Source organism: Fistularia commersonii, chromosome 11 (genome assembly GCF_037954325.1).
Source record: "Fistularia commersonii isolate RoL2024-O1a breed Wild chromosome 11, RoL_Fcom_v1.0, whole genome shotgun sequence".
NCBI lineage: Eukaryota > Metazoa > Chordata > Actinopteri > Syngnathiformes > Fistulariidae > Fistularia > Fistularia commersonii.
This window is the reverse complement of record NC_141294.1, coordinates 19,481,809-19,502,514: the sequence shown is the minus strand read 5'-3', so window position 1 is coordinate 19,502,514 and position 20,706 is coordinate 19,481,809. Positions and strand designations below refer to the sequence as shown.

Sequence of the window (20,706 nt, the reverse complement as noted above, 5' to 3'; positions counted from 1 at the left end):
GCATGATCTCTGCCCTCGCACCTGTAACGCTGTAACTTTAGCAGTTTGTGTGTGTGTGAGTGTGTGTGTGTGTGTGTGTGTGTGTGTGTGTGTGTGTGTGTGTGTGTGTGTGTGTGTGTGTGTGTGTGTGTGTGTCTGTGTGTGTGTGTGTGTGTGTGTGTGTGTGTGTGTGTGTGTGTGTGTGTGTGAGCGACCTGAAGCCGTTGGGGTTTTCTCGACGTGTCAATCCTTCAGGCCTATCCATAGAAACATTTAGCGTAGCTTGCATATTTGCGGTTACTGCACCAATAGTGTTGCCGATGTATTTAATATGCTAATGCTAACATGCACTGTGTACTCGATCAACCAAAAGTATTTTGACACCCAATCATGAACAAAGCAATTTCACCTTGAATAACAGTTGACCAGCTTGACCGTGAGGTCACCACCGTACCAAACATTGAAACTATTTCTTTTTGTCAGGTGTGTGTTTTGGCGATTGTCTTGCTAAGGTCAGAAACATTATATTGCTTAACCTCCGGGGACCCCGGCTGTTTGTTTATGTAATTTGAATTATGCCCAGGCTGTTTGGGGTCAGGAGGACCTTAATAAGGATTAAACATTACTGTATGTGTTGTCTTATAACATAAGGGAGTTTGATATAATGAAAAAAAAAATTGTAATAAAAGTTGTCCTCATAGGACATTGGGATTATTTTTCATACAAGTCATATTGAATGTGATTGACATAAAATCTTTTTCAGGGCACAGGTTCATATCTATACAGTCCATATAAATAGATTTTTCATTAAACTGAGATAAGATGAAATTAGTCTGTCATCAGTTTTATTGTTATTTTTCCAATAGACTAAGATATGTAATTCAGAGTGAGTAGTCTGGCTAGATCGCATCCCAACACCCTCTGGGTGTCCAGACCTTGCTATAATTTTCAGTTGTATCCCAACAGTTGTATTCCCACGTAATTCCAAACACTGAATGAATTTAGAAAAGGAGGAAAAGGGTCTTGGGGGGTCTCAAATCTCTATCAGTTTCAACATCCAGATCTGCTGCTGACTGTTTTGCGGTTGTTTTCACAGGGATTCGATGTTGCTGCAGCATGTGAATGAAAAAAAACAACAACCCTCAAAGTCTCTGCATATATTAAGACGAGTCAAAGTAAGGTTTGCAAGGGAAATAACAGACTGGCAGGAACCATTTGTCCGCCAAACGTCCGATCCATAAAAGATTAACTGGAGCGCTGGCCCATGCATTCATCTCCGCCCGGCGTGCACGCATTCGTCAGATGGCTAACTTAGTCATGACTGACAGCAGTTTTAATCATTAGCTCATCTAGACGGCGTGTTGGCGAGGCTGAATGATTCATTTTCGATGTGTGTTTGCCCTTTTTTTTAAACCCTTTTTTTCTGTGACCTCATCAGCCATGTAAGACGTGACTCTTCTCAGCTTGATGAAAGAAAATTTTCCCCCACAAAGCTAAATTACACTGAAGGGGATAATGCTTTATAATAATTATAATAGATATAAAAAGTAAATTATATTTAAGGTGCCTCACTTGATACTCAAGGACACTATTCAGACATATAAACAAAATACATATTTAAAAGAAACAATAGAAATAACAACCATAAAAGTAACAAAGTGGTTACAAATAAAATAAAATTTAGAAAAAAAATAATTTACAATCCAAAAATTACCTGAAGGGACCACTAAATCCAAATTTGCCCCAGCTGCCAACTGGTACCGTTTAGGTAGATCTCTCAGTTCGGCAAAGTTACCAAAAAATCTCTGACTCCTTTTTGCGTTTTTTTTTCTTTGAAATAAAAAGCTCAAGCGCTCTCAAAAACCCGAAATCGGGGAAAAACAAACAAACAAAACAAATATTTAAAATCTCATTTAGCAGGTGGGGGCCTGGGGAGGTTTGTTTTTTATTTTTAGTATTTGTCACACTCAATGTATCCAGTTATATGTGTTCGCCCCCCCCCCCCCCTCTCTTTTTTGGATACGTTTATGGTGTTATGATCTGTTATTAGAGATTTAAAAAATCAATGTGACAAATCCACTCTTGGTCTACAAGGTCATGTTTTCTCAGAATTAATCGGCATAATTAAACTGGAGGCTGAAAACATTTTTTGCTAATCTGCATTTGCTACATTGAGTAATGTGCAAAATGCGCACAACTTAACGGTCCGGATTTGAAATATGGACATGGATTTAACAAAATGTGGCTAATTGTCGCATTTGAACCTTTGGGGCCACAATGGATCAAATCGTTTAGCAGGGGCAAGAAAAAACAATCGCTTGCTTCCTTTAGCAAAACACCAGCACATGTAAACTTGGGGCACATATGTACGCAATGCAACGAACACTGGACGGGCGAGCGTGCCACACAACACAAACACGACCGCCCACACGCACACCCTTGTACAAAGCCACTCACACTTCGCCCCCATACAGTACATGTCGGTCCATCTGGGATCATTAGCGCCGCGGTAATGAATATAGGGCCAGGGCCAGGAGCATGTGATGAGCCGAGGAGCAACGTAGAGATGAATAGAGGGAGACCGAGGAGGATAATGGATTCTCAACTAACAAATTCACTGCCAAGGGTAGCTTTGTTTGTTTGTTTTTGGGGGGGGTGGCTGAGAAACGAATCGCATAGAGCTACAGCAGTCTGCTCCGCGTCCTCGGCCGAGCTCGGGTTCATTTAATCCCAGTATCCTCACGAGTACTTCCTAACTGGCCAACTTACGATCACCTATGTTACATTTCAGTGTAAGTTCAGTGTTGTGCGTCGGAACAACTCCAAACACTGTCTGTGCTGACCCCGTGCTCTTATCTGATCCGAGATGTTTATATGCCTGTGGCGCCACGGGTGTGTTGACACATAATTACACAGACGAAACACTAGTTGGCACTGGGATTTAAAGCGTTGTTCTTAGCTTCATCAATCCGCCACATTGCCATGGCTGTCTCTGTTACGGACAATAACCAAAGGCCCCTTTTGGAAATCGAGCTAGAGTTCGATTTCCGGTCTGTGTAAGGGCTCCATGCTCTTCCCATGTCTGTGTAGGTGTCCTCCCACTGAACATAAAAAGGCAGGAGCTTCATTGGAGGCCCTGAATTGACCGGACGTGTGAATGAGAGGGTGAGAGGGTGAGTGGTGATACAGTCGAACCTCAGCTTACGAATTTCAATTTAATTTGTTATTTGACTCAATACTGAAATGTTCACGAGCCAAATCAATGTTTCCCTTTGGGATCAACATCCCAACAATCGGGTCTCCAGACCCAAAATACATACTGTGCACTTTCATTAACATAGTCACCCCTTTACCTACATCAGCCTTCTTTAGTACATTTTGTTCTTCAGTATTAGGGTACAAGTACAAGGACTTAGGGTACAAGATCCCTGCCTCAAATCTGACAGACAGGGGCCTGTCCGGGTGGAGTTTCCATATTCTCCTCCCAGAGTCTGCATGGGGTTCCACCGCGTTCTCCGGGTTCCTCCCACAATCCTTAAACAAGAATTTTTTTTATGTCAATATGATGTGTGAATGACAGAGTCAATGCTGGATGTCTCTATGTGACATGCGAATGGTTACATTCCATTTATGAATGAGGGAATTGTTGTTTCTCTCTTTGTAACATGTGAAGGTGAATGGTTGCACAGTAGAACCACAACTCACGAATTTGATTTGTTCTTTGATGAATTCTAATACTAGTACTATCTAATACTCGGCCAACAGAGCTAACATTTGGCTAACAGGGCTAACACCCAGTTAACTATTTCTAGTTTGTTATGAATATCTACTCTCGTGTCTTGAAATAAAAACATTTTTATTTTTATTATACGATGTGTGAATCGACCCAACTCAACTAGCGACCTGTCCATGGTGAACCGTGCCAAACATCACGGTCAGCGGCCAGTCCTGCATTTATGTTATGTGCCTTTCACTGGTTGCACTTGATTACCAGCACTTGAACACGCATTCAAGGCTAGCACGTGTGAATAATGGCATAGCCATTTCCGATTAAACACTGGCCAGTGGGCGTCCAACCCTAATGTTGCCAATTCGGTCTGGACTTACAAAGGACGGTGAAGCTAACATCAAATGAAGGGAATGACAGCGGCAGCGACTGACAGGAAGCACAGGGAGTACGTGTGAGGAGAAAACGTGAAAGCGAAGCAATCAGGGAGAAAATGTTGTCAGAATGTTCCGTCCGAAGGGCTGACGAGGGGATCCGAGGAAAATAGCTGAACAGACGAACAGAGGGACGGAGGGAAGTGAAGGCGAGACAGCAGAGACAACAGATGAGCCGAGAGAACCGGGAGGGGGGAGGGAGATGAGAGCAGCGGCGACACGCGGCACGAGGCCGGTTAAATATTTCACCAATTTTTTTGTTTTATTTTTTATTTTTGGTTTGTGCTTTTTGTGCACACAAAGCGGGGAGGGAGTGTATCTGTTGACCGGCTGAGTTAATGATTCCCGTGGGCTGAATGGGGGAACCGGGGGAGGCTCATTTACCCCCTGTCGCTACACACATGCCACAGCTTTCTTTTGTCGTCTTTGGTTTGTTTGTTTGTCGAAATCCACACTCACACACACACACACACACACACACACACATACACACTCATCCATCGCCATGTGAATCGTGTGATTGACGCCCCCCTGCTCCCGATGCCGCCGCCACCGACACCCCCAGAGCTAAATCCGGTCACATGACAGAAGCGTGCATGCAAATGAAGGACCACCTGTATGCAGATAAACCGGGGGGGGCTTGTCGAAGTGTGCCGTAATGAAGGGGGTTGAGGGGGGGGTCAGGTATATAGTGACCCGACCGGGGGGGGGGAGCACAAGCTGTGCCTCGGCAGATGAGACAATGCCGGAGCGCTAACAAGCCCTAAACTGGTTAATGGAGTTGGGGGGGCACGAACAAAAGGCAATGCAAAACATATTCAACTCATTTACCCCCTCCCCATTCCCTTCATACCCCCAGATGATATTGGAAGGTCAGGATCAGGACACATGCCTAAGGAGCCAGGAAAAAGAAAAACATGTTTGGGCTGGGTTGTGTGTGTGTGTTTGCGTGTGCATATGTGTTTGTGTGTGTGTGCGTGAGACGCTGAACAACAAACACACCCCTGCCAGAGTCTGACTTCTTTTACAAGAACTGCTGCACGTTTGTTTTTCCTCCAAGTTCAGTAGATTCCGAAATTAGAATTATTTTTTATTTTCAAGAAAATCATGAATAATAATAATCAAAAAATTCTAATCAATTATGTATAAATTTAGATTTTAGTCAACACATTATAGATATTCAAAAATAGCAAAGGATTTGTGTAAAAATAGCTATAAATTATCCAAAATTCTAATAGGAAACTACCAAGAAATCAGATGAATAATTCAAATAATTATAATCATATTCATAATAATTACAAATAATTATAATAATAATAATAATAATAATAATTATTATTATTATTATTATTAAATAATAGGCAGAAAGGGAAATTGGTGAAATATATTATATTATATTATCCATAAAACAGGGAATGATATTAAAGATGATAAAAATCTATTTATTTGTGAGATGATTTAATATAGATGACTGTCTGTGTGTGAAAAAAGAAAATCTATGGAGATAATTCATAAAATCATATTCATCCATCCATCCATCTTCTGTCATTTATCCATCACTCTGGGTCCCGGGGGATGCTGGAGCCTATCCCAGCTGTCATCGGACGAGAGACAAGGTTCACCCTGGACTGGTCACCGGTCAATCACAGGGCCACGTACATAGAAAAACAACCATTCACTCATTCAATCATTCAGGGCAATTTTTCAATTTTTTTCCTATAACCTGCATGTTTTTGGAATGTGGGTGGAAACTGGAGAACTTGGAAGAAACCCCTAAGTCAACGACCTTAAATCAAGGTTCCCCTGACTCCAAATCAAGGTTCCGCTGACTTCAATCTTTGGACACAAAAAAATAACGTTCTTTAGTTTTAGTCAAGGTTCTTCTGACCTTAAATCAATATAGATATAAAATATAATAGAAAGGAAAATTGCTTTTTTTCAGTGTGCTCATATATTGTCATCCGTGTGCTTGTCTGTGTGTGCATGTATTTAGGTGTGTATTTGTGTGTGTGTGGGTGTGTGTCGGTCTCCACCCAATCTCTGCCTCAGGCTGACGACACAAGACACAAGAGGCAGGGAAAATATAATGTTTTTTTTTTTTTTTTTTCTGGAACCCCTTTCAGGTCCTCTGCAGCCGAGCAACACAAACAGCATCACATGACTGGCCCAGTGGTAAACATGCGTGTCAGCTCGCCGCTGCGCACCTTTATTAGCAACATTAAGGGATTAATTTGGAGGGTGTGGTTCTTTAATCCCTCAAAGGCTCTGAGCCACGGTTCAAAAATCCAGTAATGAGGTGAAAAAATTATCTGAGAACGTAATCGATAAAAACAACAAAACCAACCACCAAAAAATTAACAAAGGCCAGGTTGTCGGTTCAATTCCCGGCTCCTCTTGTCAGCAATGGACACAGACACTCATTCATCCACATATATTGCGCTCGGGGTACTGACGGAGCCTGTCATTGAGCAGGAGGTGGGGTTCACTTCAGGTCAACAGTAAATCTCATGGACACATATAGAGACATATAACCGTTCACCCTCATTGACAGAGTATACAGACCATTCACTCTTTTATATAGACCTCTCACAGAGATCATCCTCTAATATCATCAAGCATAATAAAGTCAAGCATAATGAAGAAATGCTCACCCCTTCACCCTCTCATTCACATCATATGGAGTCATGCAACCATCCATCTTCTCCTTCACAGGGTCATTTATGCATTACGCAAAAATAGATAAATAGAGCCATTCACCCTCATTCATTTTACATGTGAACCATTCACATAGAAACCATTCAATCTTTTATATAGATATCATATACAGTTATACATCCATTCACATATGCGGAATACAGAGACATACAACAATTCACCCTCCCGTTCATGCACAATATGGAAACCTTCGCCCATTCACCCTCTCATTCACTTGTCATATAGACCAGTGGTCCCCAACCTTTTTCTCGACGCGGACCAGTCAACGCTTGACAATTTTAATTTTTCACAGAGTACAATAATAAACGTGGATCCATCTTTTCCCCTACAAAAAGAAACTTTCCGTCTGACGTCTGTTTTTTTCTCATTTTGCCAGCTTGTGGGTTACAGTTTTGGTGCTGAAGTGACCGAGATGTAAGCGAGACATTCGGTAATTTTTCAACATAAAAGATTTTTCAAAATAAAGATTGTTCAGACTCAGATAATAAAACCAATGGAAATAATTGATTATTTCTTGTGCAGCCAGGTACCAATTGATCCACGGAACGGTCCCGTTCTGCCGCCCGGAGGTTGGGGACCACTGAAATAGACCATTCACTATTTCATATTGATACCATATACAGACATACACCTATTCACTCTGTCCTCTATGCATAATATAGAAACATTAACCCCCTCATTCACACATCGTATAAGTCTGCTCTCAATAGACTTCTTTCATTCATTCATTCATTCATTCACCCAGACACTCACATGTGTTGCTGCTGTAAGCTTCCACTTTTGCTATTTTGATCATATATTGTTAATACTCTTTCTTTTCATGTCATGTTTGTTGATTTTTATTTTCTTTTTTCATATTTATTTTCTATTTTTCTTTTTTTTCTGATATTTATGTAGCTTAGCAATTGCACATTATTAGCTGCTTCTGCTGCTCTATCCACTTTCAGGGCTGTGTGAATAGAGTGAGATGATTAAAGGGATATTGTCTTCTATTATATTCTAGAATATCTCCTGCATGTTTTTGGACCGTTTGAGGATACCGGTTATCAGTGCTGTTGGAATTCAACACGCCACCGCAGATGCGCCTTGTATAATTCCTAATTGCCTAATGGTGCGTTATGTAATTACGGGATTTCCATTGCGTCGAACAGCTCCCTCGAGGTAAGTCAACGAGCCCTCTGAAAGCTCGGCCAGGACTTCCCACGAGCCCCTCGCCTTGATCCAATCTTTGAGCCACCACAACTTCCATCACCTCAGATGTGTTTCTTACCCCCCAAAAAATGTTTTCTATCTGTCATCCTCTCATCACGCCCCACTGTCATTCACAGAAACCATCTATTCGTGTCCCTCCCTATGTGTTTGCATGGACTGTTGGAGATTTCCGAGGCGTCGCGAATGGCAACAAAACCATCGCCGGAGTTGATGATGCGCGTGTATTTTCTCTTTCTTTTCTACTCCCCCCCCTACACACACATGCAGGGAAGTCCCGTTGGCAGCTAAGGGATGTTTTCTTTTTTTTTTCGACAGTTACACCCACCGTAGTGTTGTGTCTGGCTGAGGAGCCGGAGGGCTGGAACCCAGTGAATCACGCGACTGGCGCTGAACAGCACTTTTCCCCCCTCTACCCTGCTGGGAAATCAATCGCGGCGATTCAGAATCAGATGTCTTCCACCTGTCAGCAATAAAAAATATAAATAAATGTGAAACATTGGCGGAACTGTTAAAAAAACTTGCAAGGGGGGCAGCGGGTTGTGTGGACTAAGCAGAAGGCCCCTAATCTCAGCTGTCATTGGCCAGGAGGTGGGGTTTAACCTGGACCGATAAGCTGCAGTCACGTAAAGACATCCAACAGGTCCAATCTCAACCGGGTTGTCCGATGACGCTTTCCATCTATGTAGAGCTCAACGTAGGCAGCCCTCTTCCTCGACCGGTTGCGGTAGAAAGGGAGAGACCGGGAGAGATAGCAGAAGCACTAACAGTTGCATGATAATGGCTGACATGATTCAATAATAGCAGAAAATAAATAACGGCGGATGCTTTGTAATGTGAGTGCAGACATGATAGGAAGGGTGTGAGAAATGAGAGAGGGTGCATGATGAGATATTCCTCCGCAGACTTAGCCTATAGCAACACAGAGAGAACCCACCAACCTTCTTGCTGCTAACTGAGTATGAATGTGGATTGGAATTATGGGACATTGGTTTATCCTAACATAAAATAGTTCATTCATTCATCCATTATTTATACCGCTTATCCTGCACTCAGGGCCATGTGGGAGCTGAGACCTATGCCGGCTGTCAGTGGCCAAGAAATGGGCTTCACCCTGGACCACCCACCAGTCCATCACAGGGACACATTTAAGAACATGGGACCATTCATGTTCTCATTTAGACTTCATATTGAAAAATACAACCATTCACCCTGTCATTCACACATCACATGGACAAGCAACTATAGACTTTCGTGTAAATGCCATTTAGACATACAACCATTCACCCTCTCATTCACACTTCATATAGACGGAAAAATAATTCCTCTTCTCCTTGCCAGAGTGGGGGATAATTAACCCCGCCCCATCTGCTGTGTCTCTGTGTGATCCCCTGAAGAAGCAGCCGGGCAAGTGTGTTCTTGCCCCAGCTGAGCCTGGGGGACAGTCAAGACACCCAGCTCCTCTGCACACGTGCACACACACACACACACACACACACACACAGACACAACCCTGTTTCTCTGGATAGGGTTAAACTCCATCCCTGGCCCAGAGGGGGAAGGGCTCCCCCGCTGGGGGGCCCTTATCCAAGCCCATCTGTTTTCCGGGGTTACCTGTCTGGAGACCGCCAGATCACGTCGGTGATAGGAGCGAAATAATATCTCTGCTATCTTAGCAAGTGGGGAGGCGATTGGGTTGGCGTGCCTGGACGAGATCAGTGACGCGGGCCGCTCTTCACCCGTGTCGGTTGGGATGGCCCGTAACGCGCCAAAAAAACAGGCATCTTGATGTTTTCACGCAGCGACTCAAACGATGCAGAAAAAATTGAGCACACCACGCATTGGCGGCATGTTGAGACACAAACAAGATAACGATGCACAACAACAGATTGTTACAAAACGGGATGTATTTAAAAAAAAACTGATGCCGTGAATCATCATTATCAGTTGCATTCACTAAATCAAAACCCACGAATTTTGGGAAAATAATGACTGTTCCCTGTTGGTGCAGGCGCATCCTTGGTTTATTTTCTTGTCATTGATCAAAATTCATCTGTTTTTTTCGAATTGAGAGGTGGGAATGGCAGTGGGGATACTAACAGTGCATACCCCCCCCCCCCTTCACTGATAACTTCTCCTTTTGGGGGGCACATTTGTACGGAACATTAAGGTACCAGGTTTTTGTCCATCCTGACCTTTTTATGACAGACTTGTTAACTTGCTTTTGTCTTTCTCTTGTGGGGGGGTTGGCCTTCAGATCGCCTCGTCCTCTAATTGGCTGCTGTGTCATGGGGGGCGGGGCTTCGACTCCACAAAGTACACAAGGCTTCTGAGGGGGAAACCAGTTAAATCGTCGCCGCGGACGAGCAGAGATACTTCAACTGACTCTCCTGCCGGAGGAAAACCGACAATAACACCCGATTCGATCGACCCTCAGATCTGCTTCACGTGCGTCTTCGAGCCCAGATCGATCAACGATCAAAACGTGATCAGATGGATTTAGTGCGTGTGTTGTGTTTGGCACTGAGCGTCGGCGGATGGTTCGCCTCAGCGGAGAGACACAGCGTCTACTGGAACAGCTCCAACCCATAGTAAGTGACGTCCGTGTATGTGTGCCTGAATGTCCACTGTTACTATCTACCAACACACACGCGCGCGCGCACTATCCACAACTGTGTTTTGGGAACACTTTGCGCAAGTGCGCGTAAACGCCGGGAATTACGCACGGATGCCCAGACAGACACACACACCTCTATATTTAACCGCAGCGTAGACGTCCGCTGTAACTTTCTACCAACACACACACACACTCCAGCGGTAATAAATAGACAGGGGTAGGCTGGTGTCGCGCTGCAGATCCCCGTGCTTGCATCCGGATGCGTCGCGCAAAGTTCGTCTTTTTTTATTTTTGTGCAGAAAAGTACGTGGTGCGTTCAGGTGTTCGAATAAAAAAACAGGAAACGCCCTCGTCTTACGCGAGCGCACGCCTTGCACGCTTTTGTTAGGCGTTCCGATCACTTAAAAAAAAATCAGTCAGTGAACCCAAAGCCGAGAGATTCCGAGTCGAGCCGAAGATGAGGGGGAGTCAGTGGATGAAGCGTCCAAAGTGGAAAAGTTCAGTCGCCGTGCGTAATGGAACCGTCATGGCGGTGAGTCAGCGCACACCTGAGCACCTGACTCACCTTACTACAGGTAGACGGTGGAGGCTATATATAGGGAAAGCCAGTGAATATTGGATTATTCCATGCAGACAAAACAAAAGGGTCCCCTGATCTGACCCCGCGGGTATTTGCGAGAGGGATAGGGCGTTGCGTAACATCAAGAATAATAGTAAAAATGTTTTGTTTTTTTTAAATAGATAAAAATACAAAATCTTAACTGATCCCTGGGGTGCAAAGGCAGATGTTGGATCTGACATCTGGATCAATAAAATGCAAACGGATCAGCATGCAAAAATTCACATTTTCACCACTTCAACCTGTCCATACACACACACATTCACATCTCCAGTGATCAATCAGTGGGCTGTGGATAATTGATTGGAAGCAAAGCGATCTATGGTGGTGGAAGGACAGTGACCAGATGGCCTTCACTCGGAGGGTTGAAGATTTAGACTGGTGTGTATGTGTATTCACCGTACACACACTTTCATGCAAATAATTTGCCCCTTAATAGTAATTGCCTCCTATGGATACTGCTTTGTGTGTGTGTGTGTTTGTCCCACATGACAGGTGGTGAGCCGTGTTTTTCTCTCTCGGGTCCGGTCTTGTTTTCTACGCTGCCTGTCTGAGCCTGTGCGGACTTTTATTGATGTGTTTGTGTGTGTGTGTGTGTGTGTGTGTGTGTGTGTGTGTGTGTGTGTTTGGGTAGGAGAGAGTTTGAACTTGCATTAGCCTTTACCAACTCCTAACTGGAAGAATTTTTTTTTATTTTTGTTGTGGACTCGGGGTGATGGTGTATGCGCGTGTCTGTGTGTCGGTGTAGGAGTGGCAGCCTTAGCAGACATGATAAATATGTGACTCATATTTACACTCGTTGGGGGGCAAGAGGGAGAATTTTGAATGTTAATATTAGCCACAGTCATCATTCCTCCCCTCTTGTTACTAACCTCAACTCCGTCAGTGTGTATATAAGTGTGCACGCGCGTATGTGCATGAAACCAAGTGACATAACCGCCGTACTCGTTGCTTACAGTGCTTCTAACATCCTTGCACAGCTTGATAACATTTTATTGCTCGCGTTCCCTTCCAACTATCTCTTATCAGTGTGTTTTTTATCTGCACTGATTTTTTTTTTTTATTCGCCTGTGCTGGTATTAAAGTGGCCAGGAGGCCTGCCTCGGCACGTACGCACACACACACACACACACACACACACACACACACACACACACACACACACACACACACACACACACACACACACACACACACACACAGCCCCGGATAATGAGATAGAGGTGAAGGTGCAGGTCCAGCCCCCCAGAGCCCCCCTAGTACATGCCATGCATTTTGCTGGGTCTTCTCCTTTTCCACTCCTTCGCCTGCCCCCCCTCCCACCGTCTGCTGTTCGAAGAGTTTTAATCCTGGGGCGGAACGACGTAGATTACGGGCAGCTCGTAATCTGACCATCTGACCCATCGACACAAAACCCCCGTCCGTCTGGCCTCATTCTATATATATACATATAGATATTTTTTTCACATATTTACTGATCTAGTGATGTAACCCGCCCCCATGGTTTAGTGTGTCAATCCATGGCTCAATCCCACAATAATAATAATAATCTCTCAGTTGTATTTTTTTTTCAAACCAATAAATCTGTTGTTAACTAAAGCACTCACAGTAAAAAATGGCGGAATTAGCTGCTTCTCCCTCACTTCCTTATCTCCATCCCAGACTTCCTCCATGTGTGTCTTCGTCTCATGCGCATACACACATCCCAGCGATCTGTCCCACAGGCCTTCCTCTGTTTCCCCCCCACACACAGTAGTTTTCCACCAGGAGACAAAAGCATCACTAGATTCACAACTGCGCTAACATTTCTGCTGTAGCACGTATGTGTGTGTATGTGTGTGTGTGTCAGTGTCCGTGCTCATTCACTGTTTTACATCAGCAGCCACTTGCAACCAACTGTCGCCTCCTAAAGGGCTTAAAAAGTACTGCTCCCAGCTCCGGCTTGGCTTCCTCCCCTTCCCTCTTTGGTGTTTATTAATCGAAACCTCTTTCTTTTGTTTAAATCCCCGAGATATTTTTCCAGGACTTACTGGACTAACTGCCCCCTCACAGGAACGGTGGAGGGGGCCAAATGGGGTCCGTGTAGGGGAAAGTGAGGGTCATCTTTTTTTTTTGATGAAGAGCTTGCCAGTGTATTAGGGTGGTGCCGAAGAGAAGGGGAATTGGAAAAAGGAGAAAGGAGGAGGCGGAGTCGGGCATGGGGGGGTAAAGGAGTGGCAGACGGAGGGAGGAGAGTAGGGACAGTGATGGATGAGGGGGAGGGTATGAGATTTTTAAGTGAATAAGTGAGATTCAGTAAAACACCCCTTCATTCTGCAGCAGATTTGCAGTGTTTTCACACTCACATTTATCTTTATATCTACCTGTGAAAAAAAAAAATTAAATATGAAAAAATATATTTGGGGAAAAAATTGAAATTTGAGCCAGAATTTCCGGATTATAAATGTGTGTGTGAGGAAGGGCCGATATAAGACCCCTTATTAGATCAAATTTAAATTCCCCCGCGTGTTTAGAATGCGTCTCGTCGCAGCACCGCTAAATTAATCAGGTATAAAGTGTGAGCGTGACCTACACCTACACCTCCGCCAGTCGTGACATTCCATCGTCTGCATAGTTATCAATGATTACCTGTGGAGCAAATTGCTTGGGGGGGTGTCTGTGTGTGTGTGTGGGGGGGGGAGTTGCTGCATCTGTTCAGCATTTGGCCAGCACACTGACGTGGATGGCAGAGGCAATGGCAGCGACCCTGAACTCTTGACCTCGCCCGTTACTGGGCAACCCTTGATGCCAGGTTGGAAACGAGATGTGCGTTTTGGTGGGGCGTTCAGGTTCAGGTTGCAGTTTATTCTGCAGACATGGGGGTCCGCAGAATAAGGAAAAGGCGGCAGGAGGTTGTGGGGCTTCAAAGCGGCAGTGGGATGTTGATGGTGTCATGGCTGTTTTACTAGTTTATTCTGTTTTACAAAAAAACGCACAAGGCTGCTGACGCAGATGCTGTAGTCACTAGACGGTGAGAAGTGACCCTGAAGGAAGATCTGCAGACACACACGCACACACTTTACACAGAGGCTGCAGCAGGCCTTGATAAACAGATGTGTCGGTGAGCTTGAGGCGTTCGATGACCTGAATGAGGTTCTTCAGAGAACTCCCATTCCCATGAAACACACACATGCAGGTTTGCGACACACACGCATACAAACACACATACACACCTGGCCCTCCCGATCATCTCACGTACAGCCCAGCTGCCGCGTGAATGCGACTTTCGCCTTCCCAGCGAGAAGTGTCAGTCAGGGACGGGGGGAGGGCGGGGACATGTTGGAGCCTTTTGACGACAAGGCCGAGACTTGGAGGCTGGAGAAGGGGGAAGGGAGGAAAAGGGGGTTGACAACAAAAACAAGGTCCCGCAAAAAAACAGAGATGGGGGCCCTATATGTTACACGCAGTAACAGATGCAGAGCAACCGGGGGCAGCATTAAACGCATCACAGGGGGAGGCTACAAGGGGGTCAAAGGCGGCGGATGGGGCTTAGCTGCAGGCGCTCTTGTCTTTGGGGAGGGGGGTATAATTACTCTCCGGCACCAAGCATTGCCCTGCAGACCCCTGAACAGCTTTTAATTAGCTGGGCTGACGGAAGAGGACAAAAGAAGCGTTTTCCTAATGACCATGAATGAGATTAGCCGCATTAGCGGAAGCTAGTTTTTGTTTTTGTTTTTGTTTTTTCCCCTTCTCCTCCTGCTGGTGCAAGGTCAACGGGGCTGATGATTAAGAGGAGGAGGGCGCTGTGCGGGGAACCAGGGGCCCTGAGTGGAGCCCGTCTTTATCTCGGAGGTCAGGGGGCAGGACGAGTTAAGAGTTATTTAGCCAGTTAGCTTGAAACACACACACAGATACACAAAGGTGCTTTTATTTATTTATTTTTCCTTTTAGCGATCCGCCTATTACCCCCCCCCCCCCCCCCCTCCCAACAAGAGCAGAGTTTGCTAACAAAGCGTGTTTTGACAGGTAGCACTAACACACACACACATACACATACACACACCGACAAGGGGGTGGTGTGTGTGCAGAGGCCCATGGTTTGGAGCCAGTGTGTCTGTGACTCGGCCAGTTTGGGGGGTGGGAAGTAGGAGGAGGGGGGGCACGTCCTGCGCTTTGATGCCCGGGACAGGACACACACTCGAATACAACCCATAAACAATACACACACACACACACACGCACAGAGACAGCCACTTTCACTCCCCGCAGCAAAAAAGTGCAAGCGAGATTGACAGATTAGCGGCTGCTACCTACTGAAGAGTTAAAAGTGTGATACAATCATGTTTTTTCTCTTCCTCTTCTTCAGGAGCAAAAAATGTATAACTCCAGCCAGACGCATACCGGTTCACATTTACCCATGGCTGGAGAGTGAAGAAGAATTAGCTAAATTCAGTAATTCTTTCCCGGTTGTTTTATTTTTTAGCTTTTTGGGGGGATTGACGCCCATATCGGACTGCAAATCTGTTAACCAGTTTAAAGCCTTAAAAAAGTTGAGGTTTTTGCTTTTTTTTTTTGTAACCGGAGTTGTTTCACCCCCCCAGGTCATTTTGGAAACAAAAAAAAAAGTACAGGGTCAAAGGGTTTAAATCTGCAATTAAGTCAGGAAAAGGAGTGGGTTGACTGGATATAATAAAAAATAAAATCTCAAGTTGCTAAATTAGCTTAATTTGTTTTTTATTTTTTTATCTTTTTTTTTTAAAGGCACAACAAATCGTCACAATGCTTTGATGCTATACTAACAGACAAAAGGACGGCAGTTTGTCCCATCTGGTCCTCCGTACACTTTATAAATGTGTGTGTGTGTGTGTGTGTGTGTGTGTGTGTGTGTGTGTGTGTGTGTGTGTGTGTGTGTGTGTGTGTGTGCCTCTCAAGGGTTCTGTGCAACTGTTAAAGTTACATTTATACATATAAAAATCACTATAAATGATCAATAAATCCATCTGAAATGATAGAAAATCTGGTTTGTAATATTTCCTGAAAATGAAAAGCTAAAATTGATTGAATATAAGAAATAAAAAGATAGTTGAGAATTTTATTAAATAAGTTCTTCCACTAAAAGTCTGCAACAAAATTCTGGCCTCTTCTAAAAAAAAATAAAAATTGTAATGTTTGTAATGTTTCCTGAAAATAAAATGAAAATGAAAAATAGAATTGTCTGAAAATCAGAAATAAAAAGATATTTTGGATTGAGGAGGAAATCTTCTCTCAAAAAGTCTGCATCTAAATTCTGGTCTTTTAAAATTAATCAAAAATCACCATACATGGTTTATAAATCCATCTGAAATGATAAAAAAAAAAAAAATAGGGTTGTAAAATTATTTGGAAAACAAAAAAAATAAAAATAAATCTAATCCAAAATAAGAAATAACTGTTGTTAAAATGAGGAATAAATCTCAAAAAATAATTCTGACTGAATTTGAGCCTTTTCAGCTCAAGAAAAAACACCATAAATGATAAAAAGTAACAAATTTGGTTTGTAACCCATTCTGAAAATAAAAAAAAAATATAACAGAAGAAATAAAGGTCTATAGAAACAAGGTTTAAAATGTCCTGTCCACTTCCTTCACAGCTTCCTGTGGGATGACTATGCTGTTGAGGTGCGCATCAATGACTACCTGGACATCATTTGCCCACACTATGCGCACGGCGAGGTGCCGCCACACGCCGCAGAGCGCTACGTCCTGTACATGGTGGAGAAGGAGGACTACGAGGTGTGCAAGCCGCATTCCTTTGACCAACTGCGGTGGGAGTGCTCCCGTCCCTTTGCCCCACACGTCCCAGAGAAGTTCTCGGAGAAGTTCCAGAGGTTCACGCCCTTCACCCTGGGCAAGGAGTTTCGGCAGGGGGAGAGCTACTACTACATCTGTAAGTATATCATATTATCGTGACTTAATTTAATCTCAATTGATTTTTTTTTTAATTTCTTGGGGGTCCACTATCATAGACTACCAGATTTCCTCGTAAAGTTATATTTCTATTCATTGATAGAATCTCATTAAGGAGTAGTATGGTAAATACTCTCAATTTATTTATAGGGAACTCATTATGATTAATAATAATAATTATAATAATACATTATTTTTCAGTATCAATCTTTATTCATAAATGGAATGTATTAATGAATATTTTGGTGAATTATCAATGAAATTAAGCTGAAAGTAATGATAGAAATGATGATTTTTATCATGACACGGAATATGTCATGAAACAACTCTGACGTGATTTGGACCTGTACTGATAAAATAAGTCATTCCAATATAAAGATTTAAATGATAAACAACATGATATTGTGTAGAAAATATTATAAAAGCATCCGTGAAATACAACATAATACAAAAATGTTAATGATAATAACAATAACGCTTTTTTCTATTATTCAATATTATATTTCAAATAATTTATATAAAGGCCAATGAATACTTTGGTAAATGGTCTCTACCTGTTTATCGGGGAACTTATTATGTTGTGGTGTAAAAACAAGTAAAAATGACTGAAAATAAGAATAGTTTTGAAAATGACGAAGAAATCTTCTCCCAAAAAAATCTAAGAATAAATTCAAGCTTAAAGGAATCACCATAAATGATAAAAATAAACAAAAATAAATAAAAGTTGAGAAAATCAGGAAGAAATATCTTCCCAAAAAGTAATAGTAAACCTTGTGGTCCTTATCTGATGACTCCATTATTATTGCTTTGTCGTCCTGACTACCTTTTATTTACGCTGTATTCCGACCTCACCTTCGTAAAGTTCTAACCTTCTGTTGTCTTCCTCCTCACAGCCAAGCCGATGCACCACCACGGCCAGGAGTGTCTGCGGCTTAAAGTGGATGTGATGGAGCAGAAAGGCGAAGCCAAAGTGGACAAAACCAAATCAGAGGGGGCGGGGGGGAAGGCCAAATTCCACGCCACCGGCGGCGTCCACAACCCCTCCAACCACCTCCCTGCAGGTTAGCCTTTGACAAAAAAAACAGACAAACCCATTTGGTTTCATTTAACCAAAATTGACTCCCCTTTTTTCCTTCTCCTTCCTCCTCAGATGACCCTGCCGCCATGGAGCCAAACGTCCAGCGGAGCATTGGCAGCTCAGGGTTGCGGCTGGCACCCCTCTCGCTCATACTCACAATCATCCCTGTCTTGTTAGCACTGATGCTACATTGAGTTCACCCTGGAATAGACAAACGCAAAAGAAAAAAAAAACACACCCATTGCTGGTCAGTGGGGTCGAGAACTCTCCCTTTTTGATACAGACTTTTTTTACATAAGCGAGTGTGTGTGTGCATGTGTGTGTGTGTGTATGTGAATGTGGGACGTTGATCGTACCAAACCTGTTAAAGAGGTTGACCTCAAAGATATTTTGTTTGTTTCAAACGACGAGGACAAGGGATCTCGAGTTCCACCGCTGGACGTGCACTGCATATCTTCACGCCATCCCATGGTCGTGTGTGTGCGTGCATGTGCACGTGTGTGACAAAATGTTGGCGGCTAACTGTCCTAAAGTGCTCTGTAGGCTCTCTCACCCCTCACCCACCCACTCCTCGCCCCGTGGCATTGTGTAGCAGCTCGGCTCCCCAACTCTTGTGACTTTACGCGGGGGCTAACCCATGTCGAGGTACTGGGGTTTCCGTGGAAACCGCAGCAAAATAATCCAGCATCTGTAAGTTCAGGCGACAGTTAAGCCTCATTGCTGTTTTGTGTTATGGGTTTTTTTCTTTGAAATCGTAGGTAGTCACTGGCATCGACTCTCAGCCTCCACATCTTCCCTTCCTGGAATTAGATGAAACAGGAGGTGATGTCACTTCCTGTTTGACCAAAAGATATGACTTGGTCCTGATAAAACTGAAATTTTAAGTTTTGGAAATGACAGAAAGGGCGTCGATTGGGACTCAAGATTCAAGTCTCTGGGTGAAAAAGTGACTTGGATCCACCTTCTGAAGACCTGCGGATTTGAATCAGCAACCCGCAAAATGATTTGCCAATCACAAGTTCCGTTCTTTGAAGGCTGAGAGTCTTGTGACCCAACTTGCACAAAAATCCAACCTCAAACCGAAGGGACATTTTTTTTGTTTGTTTATTCTCAAAAAACCCACTCGTGTCATTTTGTAAATGTAGAAAAATTGTAAATTTGTACAAAGAGAAAACTATATGAACATTTGTTTTAAGATGTGAAATAAAAATAAATGTGACGTAATTTTTGTCTTTTTGTTTCCCTTCTTTTCGCAGTGAAGAAGGTTCTCGTTGATGTGATAGAAATACAAAATACATTATTTTCGATGAATGTCTGGATGAGACGGTGAATGGTTGTTTCTTATAGTTGTATCTGTATATGGTGTGTGAATTATCGTCTGTGTCTAGATAACGTACAAATAGGAGAGTCAAAACGTGTTCTCTATTCTTTGCTCATGCATGCGAGAATAAGTTTTTTTGTGTTTGATGTCATATTGATCATCTTTTCTTTTTGGAGCACTTTTGGTTTGCGGATTGTTTCAAAACTCTACATATGACTTTAGATTACATGCAAATGAGTGAGTGAATGGTTGTATGTTTATATGATATGAATGAGAGAGTGAATTTTCATCTGTCTCCAGATGACATGTTTATGACAGTTTTTTGTCTGTATATATATGATATATGACATCTGAATGGGAGAGTGAATGGTTGTATATCTATATGACGTCAATGAGGAGGAGAATTATATATTGCTTCTGACATGTGAAATTGAGTAAATTGTCATCTGTTTCTAGATGACGTGCTAATGAATGAGTTTTTGTTTGCTTCCCTTTGACGTGTGAATGAGAGGATGAATGATTGTTTATATAATACGAATGAGAGGGTGAATGGTCGTATGTCTCTTCTGTGTGGCCCTGCCATCAAGCAGCAAGTGGACCAGGGTGAGCTATAGATACAAGATACCTCCTCCCAAGATATAGCGGTATAGATAATGAATGAATGAATGAATTAGCAAGATGCTCCCTACAGGTAGCTAACTTTAGCAAGTCTGGAGGGAACTAACGAGGGAACAAATAACCAGATGATGAACAAAAGCTTTGCTTTGAAAAGGCTAGAGTGACAATTCTGTGTCAGAAGCATCCATCTGTTTTTTTTGATCACCCCTCCATCCCTCTTTCATTTCCATCCCCGAGCCTTTCCCACTGTCCACCCCTCGCACGTCATTTTATCTGCCGAGGCCTCTGTTTGCGTCGGGCTTCACTTGGCAGGTCGTGAAAAGCAAACAGCCGAGGAGGAGAGACGGGGGAGGATGAAGGGAGTGAGAGAAAGGGAAAGAGAGGGAGAGAAAACCCACAAACGCACTAACAACCGGGTGTGAAGGTATCACTCTCGCCTCTTCTTTTGCCCCTCCCCCCCTTTTT

General features: G+C 43.3%; 1 protein-coding gene across 1 annotated transcript; it reads left to right on the top strand.

Moving 5' to 3' along the window:
* The first annotated feature begins 10,408 nt into the window (after positions 1 to 10,408).
* efna1b (ephrin-A1b) lies at positions 10,409 to 19,523 on the top strand. Its single transcript, XM_086155753.1, has 4 exons — positions 10,409 to 10,655; positions 16,909 to 17,204; positions 18,118 to 18,285; positions 18,375 to 19,523. Exons 1-4 carry the CDS (start codon positions 10,558 to 10,560, stop codon positions 18,494 to 18,496), a joined length of 684 nt encoding a protein of 227 aa, XP_086011879.1. The 5' UTR covers positions 10,409 to 10,557; the 3' UTR covers positions 18,497 to 19,523.
* The last annotated feature ends 1,183 nt before the right edge of the window (positions 19,524 to 20,706 follow it).

Bases quoted from the DNA above. Each gene is read 5' to 3' on its own strand.
- efna1b (XM_086155753.1), top strand. From the start codon at position 10,558: ATGGATTTAGTGCGTGTGTTGTGTTTGGCACTGAGCGTCGGCGGATGG. The intron at 17,205-18,117 runs GTAAGTATATCA...TCCTCCTCACAG, and splicing joins GGAGAGCTACTACTACATCT to CCAAGCCGATGCACCACCAC. The intron at 18,286-18,374 runs GTTAGCCTTTGA...CTTCCTCCTCAG, and splicing joins CTCCAACCACCTCCCTGCAG to ATGACCCTGCCGCCATGGAG.